This window comes from Candoia aspera, chromosome 2 (genome assembly GCF_035149785.1).
Source record: "Candoia aspera isolate rCanAsp1 chromosome 2, rCanAsp1.hap2, whole genome shotgun sequence".
In the NCBI taxonomy this organism is placed as follows: Eukaryota; Metazoa; Chordata; class Lepidosauria; order Squamata; family Boidae; genus Candoia; species Candoia aspera.
Window position 1 is genome coordinate 210,567,991 of NC_086154.1, and position 20,001 is coordinate 210,587,991.

General features: G+C 38.7%; 1 protein-coding gene across 2 annotated transcripts in view; it reads left to right on the forward strand.

Moving 5' to 3' along the window:
- The first annotated feature begins 1,674 nt into the window (after positions 1 to 1,674).
- The window catches only part of ZNF608 (zinc finger protein 608), a 113,614-nt gene continuing 95,287 nt past the window's right edge, over positions 1,675 to 20,001 (forward strand). For both annotated transcript variants that reach the window (XM_063295281.1, XM_063295282.1), the window contains exon 1: positions 1,675 to 2,685. In XM_063295281.1, coding sequence (XP_063151351.1) covers positions 1,828 to 2,685 — 858 coding nt within the window. In that variant the 5' untranslated portion in view covers positions 1,675 to 1,827. The remainder of the gene's footprint in view (positions 2,686 to 20,001) is intronic.

Sequence of the window (20,001 nt, forward strand, 5' to 3'; positions counted from 1 at the left end):
CTATTTGCTTTAGAGCTATCTTTCCTCCCAGCAACTATTTGATTGGGGAAAAAGAAACCCATACCCCCCCCCCCAAACTTTAAATGATTTCTTCTGCTTAAGAATATTTGTTCTATTTTAAGACTCTCTTGTTTCAACACCCCATCAAGATGTTTTGATAACTGGTTTATCAGACCCTGATTTTATTCCCTCCCTCTTCTCCCCTCCTTTCCCCCTCGAGTTAGTTCAAGAAGTCAGATCTGTCAGGACGGGAGGGAAAAAAAGCCACTTCCCGACTAACAGGCGGAATCCAGCCCAGATTTTCAGTCCTTTCTCCCCCCCCCCTTCACTAATTTTCCTCGATGTTAGCACATTCTGCCTTGTAACAACCGGACGCCTGTAGGTTTGTTTCATGGAATCATTACTTACTGATCAGGATGGCTACAGAAGCTGGAACTGAAGACGGGATGTGAAGTTGGGGAAAACATTTTGCAATTTTAATTTTTTTATTACAATCACATCTTGGTGCTTGTTCAAGGAAAGGAGAAAAAAAAAAGATTTTTGGGGGGGGTGCTTGTGGCTTCTGGTGTTTTGAATGTGAAATATTATCTTTCAGCCTGTGAAGTTGTGAGGAACAAAATACTTAAGAAGGAAAACCATTTTTTTTTTCAAAAAAAAAGGTGGGAGGAAAGAACCTCTGTTTTGTGTGCCAAAAAGGAAGGAAATATGTTTCTCGACGATTACTCTGCCCGAAATGTTAGTTGGTTTTTACTTCTTGATTACTTGCTCTTTAAGTAAAATGAAGTGGGATATTGAGTTCTTGCTGAGACCAGCAAGAACAGAATTTTGATTCTCTGGCTTAATTTAAAAAAAAATGATAAAGGATTAAAGGTAAGCAATGTACATAATATGTATGTAAATATTTGGACACAGACATTAAGAGGGAAAAAAAGCAGATTCCTTTTAAAATAATTTTAGCTAAGCTGTGTCAAGCACACACTCCTTTGCGGTTAGAGGCCACCTTGGTGTAGAGCATTTAAGGTGTATGTCTTAATCAGTTTCCTGTACAGTCAGTAATACTATATTTAACAGTCTGAGCAGTAGGTGACCTAAGTGGACATTAGAACCACGTTGAGATATGTTATCTTATATGCATTTTTAAATACAAATGGTGCATTCCCCTTCCCACAGATTAATAATCTTAAAATGAATGCACTTTTATTGTTGGGATTTTTTTTTTGGTGGATCTCAGTGACTGTGCCTTGCAGAAACAAGCTAATTCAGTCTAGAGAACAGACACATAACTTGAAGGGGGTGGTGTTTTTGTTTTTTTGTTTTAAAATAATGGTGAAATGGGTTTTAGAGGGAGAAGTTCTCTCATTGTGCTTAGTTGATCCAGAATCACATGTAATATTTTTGATTTTTATGGATTTAAATGCTGCAATTTAAGAGTTCGATTATTTTGGGTTTGGGTTTTTTTGTTGTTGTTGGTTTGTTTTTGGGTACATGGCATTTTAAGAAATGATCATGGATGATGGGATGCAACTGTAGAAAAGAGGCTTCGATTCTACAGACCTCTTAAAACTTAATATATGGAGTGTCTTTTCTCATGTGCCTCTATTATCAGTTTGACTATATTCTGGTAAGACACAGCCAAGAAATATTCGACTTTTCCCCTTCCTCACAGGAAAAAGGTGGACCTGGACTTCAGGGTATATACCCAGATATACCTGGGGAAAGCAAGCAAGAAGAGTTACCCTTTAAAAAGCCCCAAGGAGATAAACGAATGTCCCCTCATCTCCAAAGGAAAGTTCGTCTGATTTTTACTCAAAAGGGCTCATCTTCAGGATGTCATTGAACACTTCCACTGCTGGCAAAGGTGTGGATCCAAACACAGTTGATACGTACGACAGTGGTGATGACTGGGAAATCGGGGTTGGGAATTTAATAATTGATTTGGATGCAGATTTGGAGAAAGACAGACAGAAGTTTGAGATGAATAATTCCACCAATTCCAAGGATTGTGGGAATCTTGCTTCTAGTGGGGTTAATCCTACCTCAGCCTTAGCTGATGGCCTAAAATTTGCTTCTGTTCAGCCCCCTGCTTCTCAGGGGAATTCCTCACACAAAGAAACTAGCAAATCAAAAGTGAAAAGGAGTAAAACTTCGAAGGATGCTAGTAAATCTCTGCCTTCTGCTGCCTTGTATGGAATTCCTGAAATCAGCAGTGCTGGCAAGAGGCAGGAAGTCCAAGGGCGCCCGAGCGAGGCAGGTGGCATGAATTCAGCACTGGGTCAAAGTGTGAGCAGCAGCCCAAATGGCAATAATAGCACCACCAGCATCAGTAACAACACTCTTGCCTCTTGTGGGAAAAATAAAGAGGAGAAAACAGGTAAAACCCAAGCCAGCAGAGGCTCCAAGCGGGATAAAGATGGAGGGAAATCCAGGAAAGACAGGCAACTTGATCTTCAGCAAGGACCCTCAAACAACTCTAGCCAAACTGCTCCTGGGCACTTGTATAGTTTTGGGGCCAAGGGAGGTTGTGCTGGGAGCAACATCCCTTTCAATTGTACCTCCTCCTCCACAGCTGGGGATGTGAACAAAAGTGCTCCAGATTCAGGGTTAATGGGAAACTCTATTTTGGCAAAGAAAGAAGAGGAAGAGGAGGAAAACCACAGGAGAATAAAAAAGCTGAAAACAGAAAAGGTAGGAGTAATTCTCCATTCATTGTTCAATAAACTTTCAGCAACTCTGCTTCTGTTTGTATATTGTCCAGTACTTCTTCCTGATTAATTTTCTCAATCTCCTGCTTATGGCCTGGGGTGAAATGTTATCTGTCTGGAGTATATTTGGTTTTTAGGAAAAGGTACCTAAATTGTCAGTTTGATGGGTTTTGCCTTCAGTGTGTTTTATCTTGCAAGTTGGGAGGTTGGTGTCATTGCTGTTTGGAATGTGAACCTTTTGTGTGTATCCTACATTGAAATCCTGGAGGTGTCTGTGGGGGGTGGGAAGGTGTCCTGTCTCTCCAGGTATCTGTATAACTCCATCCTTCAATTACAAGGGAGAGTGATTAAACAGGTTCCTGACTCCTTTAGCTCCTTGAATTAGAGAGATAATCTTGGTGTGTGGGGGGAGGGGGGTGTTGGAGAGTTATTGCCTCTTGTACAAAAGCCAAGATGCTCTACATAATTCAGAAACTGCCATAAGGCGTGCTTTGTCAGCAGGTATGCCGTACGCTTATAACCTGTTTGGTGCGAGGCTAGTGGGGGAGGGGAGCCCCACAGGGTCCTGAAATCTCTGTGTACAACCTTTATCTCCAAATATAGATGAACGAACACTTTGTCCTCTGCCCAGAAGTCTCCTTTCCTCTTATCTACATTCTCAGAGAGTTCCTGGATATGCACTGCCTGTTTGTTGAGGAGGTGAAAAATGTGTGTGTTTTTCTTCCTCTTTGCTGAAGTCTGAAGAATGTGCTCTGTTAAGGATAAATGGCCTTGCATTGTGAGGGGAAGTGGAAGCTGCTGATTTCTCTTGGCTGCTCACTGGGGCAGGGTTTGGGGTAAGCAACAATTGTTCTGTATCCAGAAGACAGAAGGTTTCTTTGTCATCCAGGGAGCTATTGTTGGGTTATAATTAAGACTCAAATTAATTCCACAGGTTGCTTAAACAAAGGACAACCCCTCCCTGCTCCCATGCAGGGTAATAGCTTGCAACGTGATTGTATACAATTGTCCTGACATTCTTCCTCTTTACAATTCCCAGGCGAAATGCCCAGAAGTGAGAAAGTTTTTAGCTGGCTTATTTTAGTACAGTTTACAGAACAACTGAAGGTGTGCTAGTTAGAAGCTGTTGTTTGGTGAATTTGCAAAATACTTCAGTGAATATTAGGCTTTTGTAACTCCTCATCACTGTAGTCATTTGCTGCAAAAAAACCCTTGTGTAGTTTAAAAAATGAGAGATAATCTCCAGGATAATTAATTTAGGGCACATAAACCTTATTTAGCATATACAATTTAATCCTAGTTGTAATGCCTGCAAACGATGGCTTTGAATGGTCTGTCTTGGATTCTTTTCCTCCTCCCCCCATCTCTTGCTGCTACCCCCAGCAAATTGAAAAAACTAGCTCAGTTTACATCCTAAATTTGGTTTGTCTTCTGGGTTAAAGCAGTGTTTTTCCTTGTTCTGAAAACTATCCTAAAATCCCATGCTTTTTTTTTTATTATTAACTTAGTACAGTAGGCATTTGCTTTTGTTGCCAATAGTCTTCAAATTGCAGTTCTCTAATCTGCTTTAACTATCTAGATAAATTGCCCTAATCCAGTCTTCACAATAGTTGTGGTTAAAGAGTCAGAGCCATTTGATTGGATTCAGTGGATGCCTGGAATGTGGGAGGTGCTGCCCTTTTGTAACCCCCTTAGCCTTTTAATCTTTCAGCCAAATGTTCACATTCAACAATTTTGTTTAGCTGGCAATCTGAACATTTCAGTATCTCAAAGGCTGCTGTCATGGCAACAAGAGATTAGAGAGTGGTGTGGTTTTCTCCAGTTTTTGTGTTTCTTTTCATAGCAGTTGCACAGGAAATTATATGAGGAATGAATTCATACGCAAGCAAGTACATTTCAGCCAGTATAATGTAAATGAGGTAATGTGTAAACTAGGAACAAACCAGTCTGGAGTAGCTTTTTGCCAAAAGAACACTTCTCATTTCAGTTCTTGTCTTTATAGAATTGGTGGAGCTTGAATTACCAGTAACACCCACTGCTGCTGCCTTATATTGACTTTAATGGCTTCACTTGTTAGAGCCCTGCAGAGCTGCCCATTGTCTCTGGAAGGAGGATGTTGGCTTACTGTCTAAAACATCCTCAGGTTTTTTTTTTTTTTTTGCTTTTGCTATTGAGGGAAATTCCTTTCAATCAACTCATGTGAGTGTAAAAGTAAGGATATGGCTGTTTTTCAAGCAGGACTTAAAAACAAACAAACATCCAAGGGCAGCTTTGTTGAGAAAAACTGAAAATTAAATTGGTCTTTATTGAGAGAGACAAATTGGTGAGAAGCCCAAAACAGAATCTTTCTTGGCTTTAGCATGGATCTGGCAACAGTGGGTGATTGAATTAGTCTGTTCACTTAAATCTGAATGTCCTTTAGGTTGTTTCTTTTTTAAATTAACTAATCTCTGTACATTTAAACCCTGAGATTTCTTTCTTGAAATGGAGCTGGGGGGTGGGGGGTTACCAAAAAAAAACAGTTAAAAGGTAGAAGCTGGTTCCATAGTGGTGTGATTCCTATTCATTTTTTAATATCTTGCTGAATTGCCAATTTTGGGTTCTGTTTTTTTCTGTTGAAGCCATGTGAAAATAAGTTCAGTGGAATCTTTTGGCATCCGCTGTTTCTTTTAAGTTTGTAAAATGTCAGAGGTTATGCGCTTGTTCAACCCTTTTGGTATTTAGCACACCAATTACATGTTTCAGTGAGTAAAACAAAGGAAAAGGTTTGGTAGCCAGGATATGACAGGAGGGGCTGGAATGTTAAAACCTGCTCTGTTTTAGCATTGCCAAATATCATCTATCAGAAATTGCAAAAAAAATTAATCAACCTAAGTTTTTCCTGTCTGGAGGTTTTTGTTATTTTGGCTACTGTTCTTCTGCATGTTCCTTAAATAGTTTGCAAAAGAAATTTATGTAACTTCATATATAATGTATATAATATAACTTAATGAATTTAACTGGGCGTGTGCATAATTGGTTGTTCTTTAGAAAAAGTAGTACAGGATGGGTATGAAATGGAGAAGTTGTTCACTGTTTTATTACTTGCAAAGCAGTTGCCCGCTAGAATTAGGCTGCTTCTCCGTATTCATGTACATTTGTTGTAATTGAAACTTGTAACTGATTGTTGTACACATCCTGAGCTTTTTCATGTTTCCTTTAAAGTTGTAGGATTGTGACATTTTTGAAAATGTTTTGATTTCATGAGGTTATGGAAGTATATGTTCATTTGTATTTAAATATGTCCATGAATGCTAGGATTTGGGACTCATTACTCATTGTTGAGTGGAAAAAGGGGACAGAAAGGTCATGAGCTGTAGCTAAGAACAAAGTCCATTGTGATTTGACAGCAAACTGTTTTGAAAGCTACACAAGAGATTTAGCTGTTGAAAACACTGATAACTACTGGGTGCTTAACAATGAGCACAGCTCAGAGTTCTTAATGTTCTATAGGATTGTCTAGTAGTGTGACAACATTTGGGGGAGAGGGAATAGAGGTGAAGAGGTGCTGCCCTTTGGCTGACGAAAGCTTTCTTGGTGAACCTGCTGACCCCCTCAGACAAGGTCCATTCTGTGTTGAATTCCTCACCAAGGTTAAAGTAACATTGAAACAGTAGAGAATGATGAGAAGTCTTTATACATTTAAAGAGATTTGCTCATTATGAACAAATGGGAAAAATATGTGTTTGACACAAGATTCCAGTAAATTTTACTCTTACAAGTAACTTCATAAATATCCAGTAAAAAAAAAGAAAAAATTGTAAGGCTATATTGAGATTAAGTTTATTCTCTTTATTTTGAAGGGTTTTCCTTTAAGCCCTTTTTAATTATAGCTATAGCAGCATTTCATGGTCCAATAAATGAAATGAATGTTAAAACTGCCAAGCAGAAATATTATATAATCACAGAGGTGTTCAATAACCAAATTCCAAGTAAAGTGGAATGTATGCTATTTTACTTCTAGTTTCCAAGTAAAACAGAGATGAATAAATTGATTGGCTGACCCTTTTAAAAAAAATTTCAAATGCTTAGCTGTAACTTTGTAGAATGATTATGAATTGCTAAAATACAAAATCCAGGGACAATATATATTATAGCCACCTATATTTTTAATGAAAGGTTAGTTTAACACTAAAGAATTGAGAATACGTAATTGACTCCAGCAGGTAACCACAATGAGGGTCAGTTTTTCAAAGGACTCATTACTTAGCAAGTGGTTGAAATTATTCCGTCAATTTTTCTCCCAGAGGCAAAAAAGAAAAAAGGAACTTGGAAGAGGGAGGGGAACCTCCCAAAGGATAAATTTAGTGAGGTAATACCATTTATCAAATTGTACATGATAAAAGCTGTCCACTTACATTTCCAGGAAACAGTCTCTTGTAAAAATGTTAACTAAAATTATTGATATATTAGGTGAAAAAAAATGTTTTTACAATGGAAGCTCTGAATTTCTTAATCCTTAAGCAGCAAGATTCTTGGCTGTTGATCATGCACCTTGGATAAAACATCATCCGGCCTTTGTTTGAAGTCTGTTATTGAAGCTAATGACTGGTCTTGTGCTGCCTTGAGATAAATGGCATTATCTCTGAGTAGGCTGACAGGAAACAGGCATGTTAATGGTGAAGCTGCAGGGAGGATCTGCTGCAATTCTGACAAAAGAGTTAAGCATGGACCCCTGGTTGCGATCATTAACACACAATGCATTCTTGCTTTTCTTGGCAGGGCTGTGATAATTGGAAAGCTACTTTATCAATAATTACTTAAACCTTAAAACCACTTGTCCCCATCTCAGTTATAAAAATTGTGGACCTTTTAAAGGAAGAAAAAGCTTCAGCATTTAAGTGGCAGGGATTTTGTTGTATTTGTGACTTATATTTACTATAGTATCAGTGGCCTTAAAATTAAAAAAAAAAGTGTAATGAATGCATCCTGCTGTGATCAATTCCCAGGGAGGACCTATTAGAAGACAGGCCACAAAAACAAAGCAACAGAACACTGTTGGTTGTCACCTATAGCTCAAGCCACTCAAACACATTATTAATAAGCTACAACCCATATTGGACAACGACACTGTATTTTCTATTCACAGTCCACTATTTGCACTGGATAGCAGACCCATGCTTGTGTACAGACAACCCCCAAACTTAAACAGATTTTCACTAGCAACAGAAATAACAATGATGCTAATATGGGGACCACACAAATCCAGATATCTCCTTTGCTCCCACATTTATACCAACAGCACATCAAAGGCACCAAAAACTTTACACTCAAGATTAGAGGTATCTTTATATGTTCTTCTTTTAATCTGATGAATTCCACTATTTGTCAGAAAAGTCCCCCTGGATTTTGTGTTGGACAAACAGACCAAATTTTGCACAAATGATAAATTAACACAACTTTGACATCAAGACTCAAAACAAGGATAAAATAATGCTGGAACATTTTAACCCAGGACATTCAAGATTTCAAGGTAGCTGTCCTGGAGCAATGAAACTACACCAGCAGGATTGAGAGAGAGTTGAAACTTTTGTTGTTTGTGGGTTAAGCAATTTCAGAAGGTCTTAACAAATACAGTGGGTTTGTAATAGATTACAATTGCTAATTGATGTGATAGTTACAATCTGTTTCACATTTAACTTGCATCAGCATTACCACCTCTACATCATCAGGAGGAAGTTTAATTGTAGTTCATGAAAGCTTATTTGATAGTCTGAAAAGGTGTTACCAGACTCCTGATTTTTGGCTACCACAGACTAAGACGGCTCTCCTCCTACAATGCCTCTTGGGAATGTGATTCACAATATGTTATTCATATCATCCTGCATCATAAAATGATTTGAACTAGCTAAATTTATAATCTAGTTTAAAACATTTTGATTGAGAACAGTGTTATGTCCACACAGTACTACTACCAGGAGCAATAAGAAAGTAAGCGTAAAAAGTTTATTGCGTTGTGCAAACTACTTGAATTTCATGAAAACTGAAAATTTTAAGGGATATATTAATGGGAATCATACACTACATAAATAATATATGTTCATGTCTTTTTACTCCATATCAATCCAAAATCACTCCTACATTTCCTTCTGCATTTGAAGAAAGAAATCCTACTTAAGAATGTTGCTATTTAAAACTCAATTTAGCCATCTACTCTTATATCAGAATTTAACATCTTGATAGGACAGAATAATAATTCTTATTTACAGAACAGCTTACTAATATGTGTTAAAGACTCTGAACACTTATTGGGTGATTCCTTGTAGCAACTGTCAAGATAAACCAATGATATCCTATACTGTAGATAGAAAAGTAAAGATTTGCAGCTTCCATGGATGATATCAGTAAGGATGCTCCGTGAGCCTCCAAGATTCCTAGATGGTACTTTTTAAATATGTAATATTTCCATAGGAAGCAGCCGTGTTCCATCTAAGGATGCATTGTATTGTGGCTTTAATTTTTTAATTAACATTTATAGACATGACTGTAATATATAACTGTTGTAATGGCCATACTCAAAATTTAAGGGAGTCCTGCTTTTACCCAGCATGTGCCTCTGTCTGTCTTTTTTTCTTGCCTCCATTCCTGTGGTTCTCCTGCCCAGTTGACACCACAGCTGTGGAGATCACAGCAAAGATCATAGAGGTAGTGACATTGGAATCTGAAAGCTAAGCAGAGGCTGTTCGTGAGCTTGACTTTGGTTTCACATGACACTTGCTAAGATTTCTCACTGTAGGCAATCCCTAAGCCTTTTTCTGTTGCTTTCTCCTTGAATTTCTGAAATAAGGTGAATTGATCTCATAGCTCCTGATGTAGCCAGTAAAGAAAGACATCTGCAAATACATAGTCTGCAAATATGTTGAAATTTCTTGCCACTTGTTTAATGTTAGAGTGATGATAGAAAATGAGAAACAAGGAGACAGTAAAGAATGGCAGTGAATGCTAGAAATAGTCCTCGATTGAAAAAGAAAAAGAAGCTAGAAAGGAAAGACAGAGAACAGGTGCCTTCAGGATTTGGGCAAAAGAGGACGCAGCTGTGGGAGCATTTAGGGTTCTCCCAAGTAGTGAATATATAAGATGCTCCCTTTAGGAACAGTTGGGTTAGATGATTGACTGGGAAGATTGAAGAGTAACCTGAGGAGAGAAGCAGGAGGAATTTGAACTAGAGGTTTGCTAAATACCGTAATTGTATAGTGACCAGGAGCTTTTGAATAAAACCAGAAGCTCTACGGCAAAGTGGCTTTCTTTTTCTCCTCCAACCAATCATCCAGTCCTGTGGTGCCAGAAATTAAGCTAAGCTTTCTATGAGAGCATTTTCCTGTAAATAAATAATTGAATAAAAATTTAAAAATCACAGCAGATCATAAAAGAAACCAAATGAGGACAACTATCATAATCATGAGACACACCTTTTCCCCAATCACCTTTTCACCTTTTACATCACACCTCCCCACTTAATACCTTCTCCCCAGTCAGTTGCTTATTTGTGTACTTCGGTAGGAGGTGTATATGAAAATAGATGGAGTCTTTCAAAATGTGCAAATACTGAGTAGTAGGCAGTATGGGGTCTTGTGAAAGGAAGGAACATTCAGAGAAGCAAAAATGACTGTTATAAGCATGTATTTCTGCTTTTTTGTTATATGTGAATGAAAGTTGGTTATGACAGAATTATAGAAGTATGTTTAATGCAGTGGGAATGTATTACTTGTAGGTAAAACAAGAAAATATAAGGTCAAGAATGGATAGGTATCAAATGAATGTGGATTGAGCATAAATGGGAGCGAACAGCACAGTAGAAGAACACTGAGGTTGTTTGATCAGATAAAGAGAATGCCACTAGCCTCAAGGTGCTGATGGTCAGTGCATATCTGTTTCCAATAAGACCATCTTCATTCATGACTTGGTGTTGAATGTGGCAGGAGATCTGGCATGTATTACCAAAACCACTGTCCTGGCTACAGCTCTTCCCATGTCTCCCAGGGTCATTCCCACATATCATTACAGTTTGTGAGTGCCTTTACTGTAGGCTGTAAAGACAAGCTTGAGATCTCTTGTACTGACTGCCCTGTCCTGGGGTGGCTCTTGTAAAACTCAGGAGCTCATGATGTCCATGGCAACCATAGGCTTGTCTTAAATAAGCCTGGGCCAAACACATGTAGGCAGTCATATTTTAGAGGATTTTTTTTTTTTTTTTGTCTTTGAACAGTTGTGTGATCTGGAGATGGAGGTTTCCATTACCTCATTGTTCTGATCAGGTCACACTCTGATACCCTGGCAATTAGTAGCCGTTTAGGACCTCTGTGGGGTAGTGGGACCTATTTAGACAGTTCACCCCTGGCGCCTTATGGATTCAATTCATTTTCAAAGGGCACTTAGGGAATTTCTTATCCCTCTGAACAATTCTGTTTGGTGCTTGGTAAGCAGTTGGGACTGTGAGTTGAGATGAGCAGTAGATGTTATTGCCCCAAGCAGCCTCTTTCTGGGTGTTGATCCAATTGGTACCTTGGTTTACTGAGGTTTTCAGAAAATGGAATATCAGCTTCAACAACAGTGGAAAGAGTGGACAGGAAGAAAGGATGAAGAAAGGAAATGGCAAGAGGCTGAATGTAGAGATTGTCTAGAAAGAGAAAGGGAGGAGAGAGAAGCTCAAAGAATGGAGTTTGAAGAACTACTTTTCCTTCTCAAGAACATCGAAGCTACTGGACAAGAGTCCCCAGGTTTGGCTAGCTCTACTCCTAGTGTAAAAGGGGCTGTAGGTCCCTGGGTTAGGTATATAAAAATACATACCTTAAGTGAGGATGAGGACATAAAGGCATTTTTATGTTTGAACTGGTGGCAGTGTCATGTAAATGGCCAAGGGAAGATTCGGTGGCCAGGTTAGCCACATATTGACAGAAAAGGCTTTAAGGGCATATATGGGTCTCCCTGTTCAGGAGGTGATGGATTACAAGAAAGTAAAGGGAGTGATCCTGTACTGCTGTGAAGTTACAGAATACACTTACAGACAGATTCTGGGAATATAAGTACCTGGAACAGCAAGGAGTAAGAGAACTTTGGGCAAGGCTGGCAGACCTAGCTGAACCCTACCTCAGTCCTGGATTCCACCTCAGTCCTGGATCCCACCGCTACGACCACTTGTGAGGGTTCTTTGCTTCCAAGGACTCAACAGGTCTAGTCCCGCCTTAGGCATGAAAGCCGGCTGGGTGACCTTGGGCCAGTCACTCTCTCTCAGCCCAACTCACCTCACAGGGTTGATGTTGTGGGGAAAAATAGGAGGAAGGAGTATTTGGTATGTTCACCGCCTTGAGTTATTTATAAAAATAATAAAGGCAGGATATAAAATAAATAAACACACCACAGCGTAGCACATCTGTACACAATGCTTTATTGCAGAACATACCTTCCCCAACAACAGGGTATTGCTCTAGGTCAACTCCACCCCTCTAGGACTTGCAAGTTGATGTTGCCAGCTAAATACGTCTTGATGCTGATGATGCTCAATTGGATAGTATAAGGGAGATGCTGGTGGCATCCTTTCCTGGTGCCTAGAGACTTTGAGGGTCTAGATAGGAGAGAAAGGCTGAAGCTGAATCCAAGTAAGATGAAGTTATTGTTGATACCTCAGGTTCTCTGTTGCCATCAGTGTTGTCCCTTGATGGCCAGGCACTACTTGGGAAGGAGCAGGTTTGTGACTTGGGTTTTTCTGGACTCACAGCTTATAGTGTCATATTCCAAGAGGTCCAGGAGGCTGAAGCAAGAAGGTGCTGCTGTTCCAGCAATGATACTTTGGAACAGCCCCTCAAATAGCTAACAGGCTAGCTCTCTCCTTGCTGGTTTTTTGGAAATAGTTAAGGGCTGAACATTTTTTTTAGAAGGCATTCTCATAGGTATGAGAATGGTAGGGTAGAAATAGGGTAGGATATAAGTATGGTGTAGTAGAAATGTGATGATAAAATAGAGAATAAATAGGATTGACTTGCAAAACAAATGTATAAAGGAAGAGTGAATCGGTTAAGAGAAAAACCAAGAAAGTTGTGGCTGAATGACTTAATACGTTTTTCAGAAAGTGAGGACAAAAGGCATTGTATGAAGCAGCTTATGGATGTGATGGAAGCAAGGATGGTTTGTAAGATAGAAAGGTATGAAGATACACAGTGAATAGTGCTGGTGTAAGCTAAATTTAGCTATATTCCCTTTTCTTTTTCTTATGTCTTTAATTTCTTTTGCTTACCATTTCTTTTGTCTAATGTTTATTACCCAGTAAATTAACAGCATAGTGTGTTTGTGTATGTGTATGTATGTCTATTGCTTAATTGCTAAAAAGGCTGAAGGGGATCAATGGTGGCATAAGTGCCACAGCTACAATCTAGGGACCCTCCACAGTATCTTCCCTTCCTATGAAAGGAAAAGTTCTGTAGATTCAATTTCCCTAATGACTGAGCTATTCAGCCCTTATTCACAGTTGATCTTCCTTTTACTAGCATCGGTCTCCACTCCAGAAACAAAGTTTCTGCTATGTTTTGGCAGAGTTAGCCTACTGACAGACAAAATCCCAGGGCTCTTTACATAAATTATTTCCAGCGTTTTATTGGTGGGAAAATGCCTCTTCCACCTCCACACCCAGTAGAGTTGATCTGCTAATACTGTTGATGGTGACAACAATTTTATTTTGGAGATTCAGATGTTCACAGATTAGGCAAACTTTTCCAACATAATTAGATTCCCTACCTTCAAGCTGGAAACAAGTGCTTCTCTTTATATTTCTCCTGCCGTCCAAGAGAAATAAGATGACTAAGCAGTGTTCCTGATTTGGCCGCTATCGCTCTTTCATGTCATTGTCTATGATGTGCCTTTTGATGTATGGTTTAAATTTATCTAGAAACTGTACACAAAAACCTTTTGCAATGATTACTGTAGAATGATTGCTTCCTCTCCATTAGTTCAGAAGTTACAGAGACATGGGTAGAAGCCATGTCTTTGCACATTTTATAAGCAATTCAGTTTAATACTGCAGAAATCCCATAAATGAATAGTAGCTGGATGGTTTTGAATGAAAAAAATATATATAGAATTTTACTTATGATAGGGAATGTGACAAAAAGCTTGACAAACCTGCAGTTAATCCATCTTAATGTATTATAAATCAAGTCATATAATGTCATGTAGATAAGATCAGTTTGTTGCTAGAACTATGTCCTCTTTGGATATGCTAAATGGAACTTACATTAAAATGATTATTTTTGTGATTAAAGAGAGTGTAGTTTCTATTTCTTCTCCAGAAATAAAAATAAAGAAAGGCATACCTTTGTGGTTTTTAGAATAGGATTAAGATTAAGGCAGATTTGATTTGATTTAAATAAAATCAATTTAATTCACCAGTCAGGAGGAGTCAGTGATTTAAAGCATGGTTTCTCTGCTAGTTAGGAATATTCTATACAGTAATCATTTCTAGTAAACATGCAGTCCTGTTTTTATAACATGCATGTATTTTATTCAGTACTCCCAGAGAGATATTGAACTTATTTTTAGGAGTTACATATTATCTAAAGCAATTATTTAGGGTGGTGGGGTGTTTTTTTTGTATTAGTCGTAAACAAAATGGAGCTATTATATTGGAACCAAGAAACTGAAGTAATTAGAAACTGAACCAGTTCCAGTTCAGCTGTTGTGCACTTTTGGAAGAGATTTTTCTCATGATGTGCTTAGAGAACAATCAACTTTCTAAAGTATCATTCTTCAACAAAGAATTAAAAATTATCATATGCATTTTTATTTTATTATAAACAATATTAGAACTAAACAAAACAAAATGTGGAATGTAAGGAAACTTGGAGATCATGTACCCCAAGCCACTGCTTGGCACAGGAATCTTCTACTACAGCATCCATGACCAGTGGTTATCCAGTCTCTCTCTAAATACTTCCAGTAAAGGTGGAGTCTATCACTTTCCAAAGCACTTTACAACTTTGTTCTGTGGTTGGACAGTTCTTACTATTAGGAAATTCTTGCCAATGTCCAATTGAAATCTGTTTCCTTGTAATTTAAGCCTATTGTTTCTTGACTTCTCTTCTGGAACAACGAAGTGAACAAACCTGTCCTATCTTTTCTATAGCAGCTCTTTAGTTCTTCAGATTCTGGAAAGCAGCTATCATGCTTTCCTGAAGTCTCTTCTCCAGAGTGGACATACTCAACACCTCCAGCTGTTCCTTATCAGTTTATCCTTCAGGGTCCTTATCATCTTGGTTGCTGTCTTTTGAATAGGTTCTAGTTTGCCAATGTTCTTCCTATATCCCAGAACTGGATATTCATGGTGTGGTCTATCCAACACAGAATAAAGTGATGATGATTTATCTCAGTCTTGACACTACACACTAAAGCAACCTAGAATTTCTTTAGCTTTTTTTTTTTTTTGCAGCTGCATCAGACAACTGGCTCAGTTTACCTTGTGATCCCCCCAGATACCTAGATCCTTTTTCCATTTTTTGCTACCATATATGGTCTCCATAAATGAAGGACTTGGCATTTGTCCCTGTTGGCTTCTGCCCATTCTTTAAAATAATTAAGATATGTCTGAGTCTTTATATTGTCTTTTGAAGTGTTTGCTACTGCCCCATCCTCATCTTTGTACTGTCTGCTGATTTAATCACTATATTTATTTCAGCATCTCATCCTACTAATTTAAAAATATGTTGAACAGTACTGAGCCTAAAATGGAGCCCTGCCATACATCATTCAACACCTGTTAGCCTGACACAGAACCTATTGTTCAACTAGCATGTATCACATCTAATGATAACATAATCCACCCCACATTTTTTTATCTTCTCTACTAGGATTTTATGTGAAACTTTATCAGATATTTTGCTGAAGTCAAGATACACAATGTCCACTGCATTTCAATTGCAATTTCCTGGCCATCTGGAAATTCCTCATTTACCAATTCAGAAAATATTATCCTAAATAACCATTACTAAAAGAATAAAAAAAGTATCTGCCTTAACTAGCTGCAAGATTGTCTCCTAAAGTAAAAGCAAATTGGTTGCTGAGGTTTCTGTAACTTTATTCTCTTTCAATAAATCTTGTTAAAGGAAAGCCTGAGAGAATCTTGCTTGCATTGGGCTCCTAAAAGCTTTGCACCCCCTTTCTAGTTTCCAGGCTGTTTCACAGGTTTGAATAAATTATTCCAAAGGCTGCTACTGCTAAAAGTTAGATTACAACTTCAGTAAAACTCTTGAGTCCAAAAGTTTAAAGGACTTCTACCAGGTGCCCAGATTATTTATTTATTTATTTTCAAAAAAATGTCATCAGGAAACATATTTCTTAAATAGATGACCCCTTGCCTGAATTTTATTATTGTTGGCATTATGGAAGGATATTTGCTGGATACCCTTGTCACAGCTAACTCGTATTCTACAGCAGTTAAAGGGTGACCTGATACTAAGTGTGGTGCAGTGGTTTTGGACTGGCACTGGGGAGACCCAGGTTCTTGTCCACTCTCAGCCGCAGAAGCTCACTGGGTAACTTTGGGCCAGTCATTACCTGTCTTATACAAACCTACTTTGCAGGTTTGTTGTAAGCCAAAATTAGAGGAGGGAGTGCTGTGTACACTTCATTGAGCTTCTATATGAAAAACGGAAAGATAAAAGATAAATACATATTAACAAGAAAATGAACTGAAGACAGTGTCTGTATTTTCAAGGTTGCTATCAGTAATCTTCCCAACTTCAGTAGAATCAGAAAGAAAGCAATTACGTTCTTATTTACAAATTGCTTTCAGAGTAGGTCAGTTTTTGATATGGAACTGTCCTCTAACATGTCCATTGGCCATCTTGTTGGAGTGTTAATTTGGTTCTCTCTCCACAGTTCTTTACAGCAACTGCTGCAAACTATTTTGTAGTATGTACTATAATTTGCCTTTGTTTCAGGACTGTTGAAGCCTTGCTAGGAGCTACATTAGAATCATAGGGTTGGAAAGGACCTTGGAGATCTAGTCTAACTCTGCCTAAGGCAGGAATCCTCATGTCATCCCAGACAAATGGCTATTCAACCTTTGCCTGAAAATCCCCAGGTGATAAAGCACCCATGACTTCAAGAGGCAGGATGTTCCACTGCTTAATAGCTCTTACAGTTAGGAGATTCCTCCTTACTCTTTAAAGCTTTCACCTGTTGGTTCTTGTCCTACCCTTGGGAGCTATGGAGAATTAATCCACACCCTTTCCTGTGACAGCCCTTCAAGTATTTGAAGACTGCCATCATGTTTCCGTGTAGTCTTCTCTTCTTTAAGCTAAGCATAATAAATTCTTTTAAATGTTCTTCATAGGATTTAGGTTCAAAATACTTGACCATCTTTGTAATTCTTCTTTGTACTCTTTCTAGCACCTCAGCCTTTTTTTTTTTTTTTGTATTCTGGTGACCAGAACTGGATTCAGTACTCCGAGTGCAGTTTGACCAGTGCAGCATAGAGTGGAACTATCCCTTTCTGTGATCTTGACACTTTGCTTCTTTTGATGCAATGCAAGACTGCATTACCTCTTCTGGCAGCTGCAGCATTTATTTATTTATTCATTCATTCATTCATTCATTCATCAATCAAATTTTGCCACCACCCATCTCCCCCCAGAAGAAGGACTCTGGGCATACTGCTGGCACATGTTTAATCTGTGATCTACCAAATCTTTCTAAGAAGTACTGCTGCCAAGCCATGTACCACCTAGTTTGTATCTGGTTTTTCCTTCGTAAATGCAGAACCCTACCTTTCTCGCCATTGAACTGCAATTTGTTGGATAGGGCCCAATCTTCAAGCCTATCAGGATCTTTTTGAAGTTTGGCCCTGTCTTCTGAGGTATTAGCAATTCCCCCAGATTTGTATCATCTGAAAATTTGATGGGTATCTGTCATGAGTACTGATGGTGAACAGGAAGGGGCACCTATCCAGGGGGGAAAACGCATGCATAGTACTGAGGAGTTAAGCAGCCATTCAAAGAGACACAGAACAGACCCGCCTTGACTTTTGGGGTTTATCTGTCTGGGTTTTCTCACGCTTCTTCAGTTGGTTAGGATTTTCTGTCTAATGTAGCAGTAATAAAACACTAGAGACCTATTCCTTGTCTCAGCATGGTTCCTGACTGTTAGGACAGTATCCTTTCTATCCCCTCATCTAAGGCATGTATGTTAAAGACTACTGGGCATAGGACAGAACTCTGAGATACCCCACTCTATACCTTTTTTTATGTTAACATAAAACCATTAAGAACCACATGTTGAGTACAGTTATTCAATCAGCTGTGACTGTATCTGGTAGGGGGACCATCCCTCCCACATTATTCCATTTCATCAGTCAGGAGGCTATGGCTATGGTCACAAAAAAGTTACTTTTTCAGTGCCTTCTTAACTTCAGACAGTCACTAAACAGGGCACTTGTTAAGCAGGGTCTACCTGCATGATAGAATTACTGTGGATCCTGTCCATCCATCAAGACTCAGGGTAACAGGCTTTCCCTCAAGATTATTTCTACACTCTCAAATTCTTCATTTTATGTCTTATCAAACAGTTTAAGTAGCAACTGTTTTGCTGGGTGGAATATATGCTGGTTAAAGTGATTGTACTAAATCAGTGAAGGGTTCATTCTTAATCCCAGGGAACAGAAAACTTGTTGCATAAATTAAAAAAAACATTTTTTCATCATCTGTTTTTGTGATATCAACTATTGATTTTAGAACAAAGTTATAAAGGCCAATTTCTGCATGATTTTTTTACAGTTATGGATGCTATAATAGGTTGTTCAAGATGTGGATGGAATACAGATAACATTATCTGAAATAGTAGGTACTGATAATGACATGGAAGTTGATTTAGGTGGATAGCCATCACAATCTTAGATCTTGAGGAAAAATCCACCTAAATAAAAAGCACTGGTATGGTTTAACATAGTTGCTGTTCGTTTAATATTTCTGAGTGCAGGCATTGATAAAAGTGGAATTGTAAAAGGGGTGTCTTCCTGTTTGTTTAATTACATTAAATTGCCATAATGTAGTAGCAGCTACATTAAATTATTCAAATGTAAGAATTCCAGTAGTAACATGAGAATCTCATTGAAAAGCTATGATTGGAGAAGATAGTCCTTAAAAAAAAGATTATGATGTCGAAAGAATATACAGGTAGTCCTTGCTTAACAATGGTAATTGGGACAGGAATTTCCATCGCTAAGTTATGTGGTCATAAAGTGCAATGTCATGTGACCACATTGCTTAGCAACAGCAAACCCTGCAGTCCCCATTGCCATTGTTAAGTGAGGATCGTGGGTCTTTGAGCGATGACTTCATGTTACTTCAACTTGCGATTTCCTGCTGGCTCCCCACAAGCAAAGTCAGTGGGGAAGCCAACAGGAAGTTGCAAGTCCTGGGTGCCTTGCAAGTAGGCCAGAGGGTTGGTGAGTGCTACGGAGTAAGGTACTGTGGCGAGAGTGTGTGGGCTGGGGAATGGTTGCTGTGGCGCCACACAAGTTCAGCTGGGAGCTTATGCCACAGAGTATGAGATCCCTGGGATCCTCCTCAGATGAAAGAGTAGTGGGGAGTGACTTACAGCCTTCCTTGCTGGCTTCCCCGTTGACTTTGTGGGAAGCTGGTAGGGAGGGTAGCAAATGACATTATGTGACCACAGGATGCTGCGACCATCACGTGAGCTGGTTGCCAAATGCTTGGATTGCAATCACATGACCACGGGGGTGCTGTGATGGCCAGAACTTTGAGGACTGGTCATAAGTACATGTTCAGTGCTGTCACAACTTTGAATAGTCGCTGAACGAGTGGTCGTTGACTGAGGATTAACTGTATACTCACCCCTGCATGCTTAGATGTGCTTCCTTTACTATTTTTAAGGCATTACTCTCATAATGATACTTCCTTTGGACAAGCAGATCTTATATTGCTTTAGCCAGACATAAGCATTTTGCATGCTTGCCTAGTATGGGGACTTCATTAAAATAATCCCAAATGTGTTTTCTTCTGCAGCCTGTTGTCATCATGAAGTTTCAAACAATACATGGAACACTTCAGAATCAGAAACTTATTTTCCAGATTCTCAAGACTGCCGGATTTATTCTGCTAATTTTTTATTTCATTCTCTAATCCGTTAACATTTATTTCAAGATTATCTCCTCCTTTTTCTGCAGATCTATTCTGTCACATCAAATTCATTTACCTTCTTTCTCTCTACACTATTTTTTGCTTCAAGCCCCACTTGTACTGTCCATTCACCAATA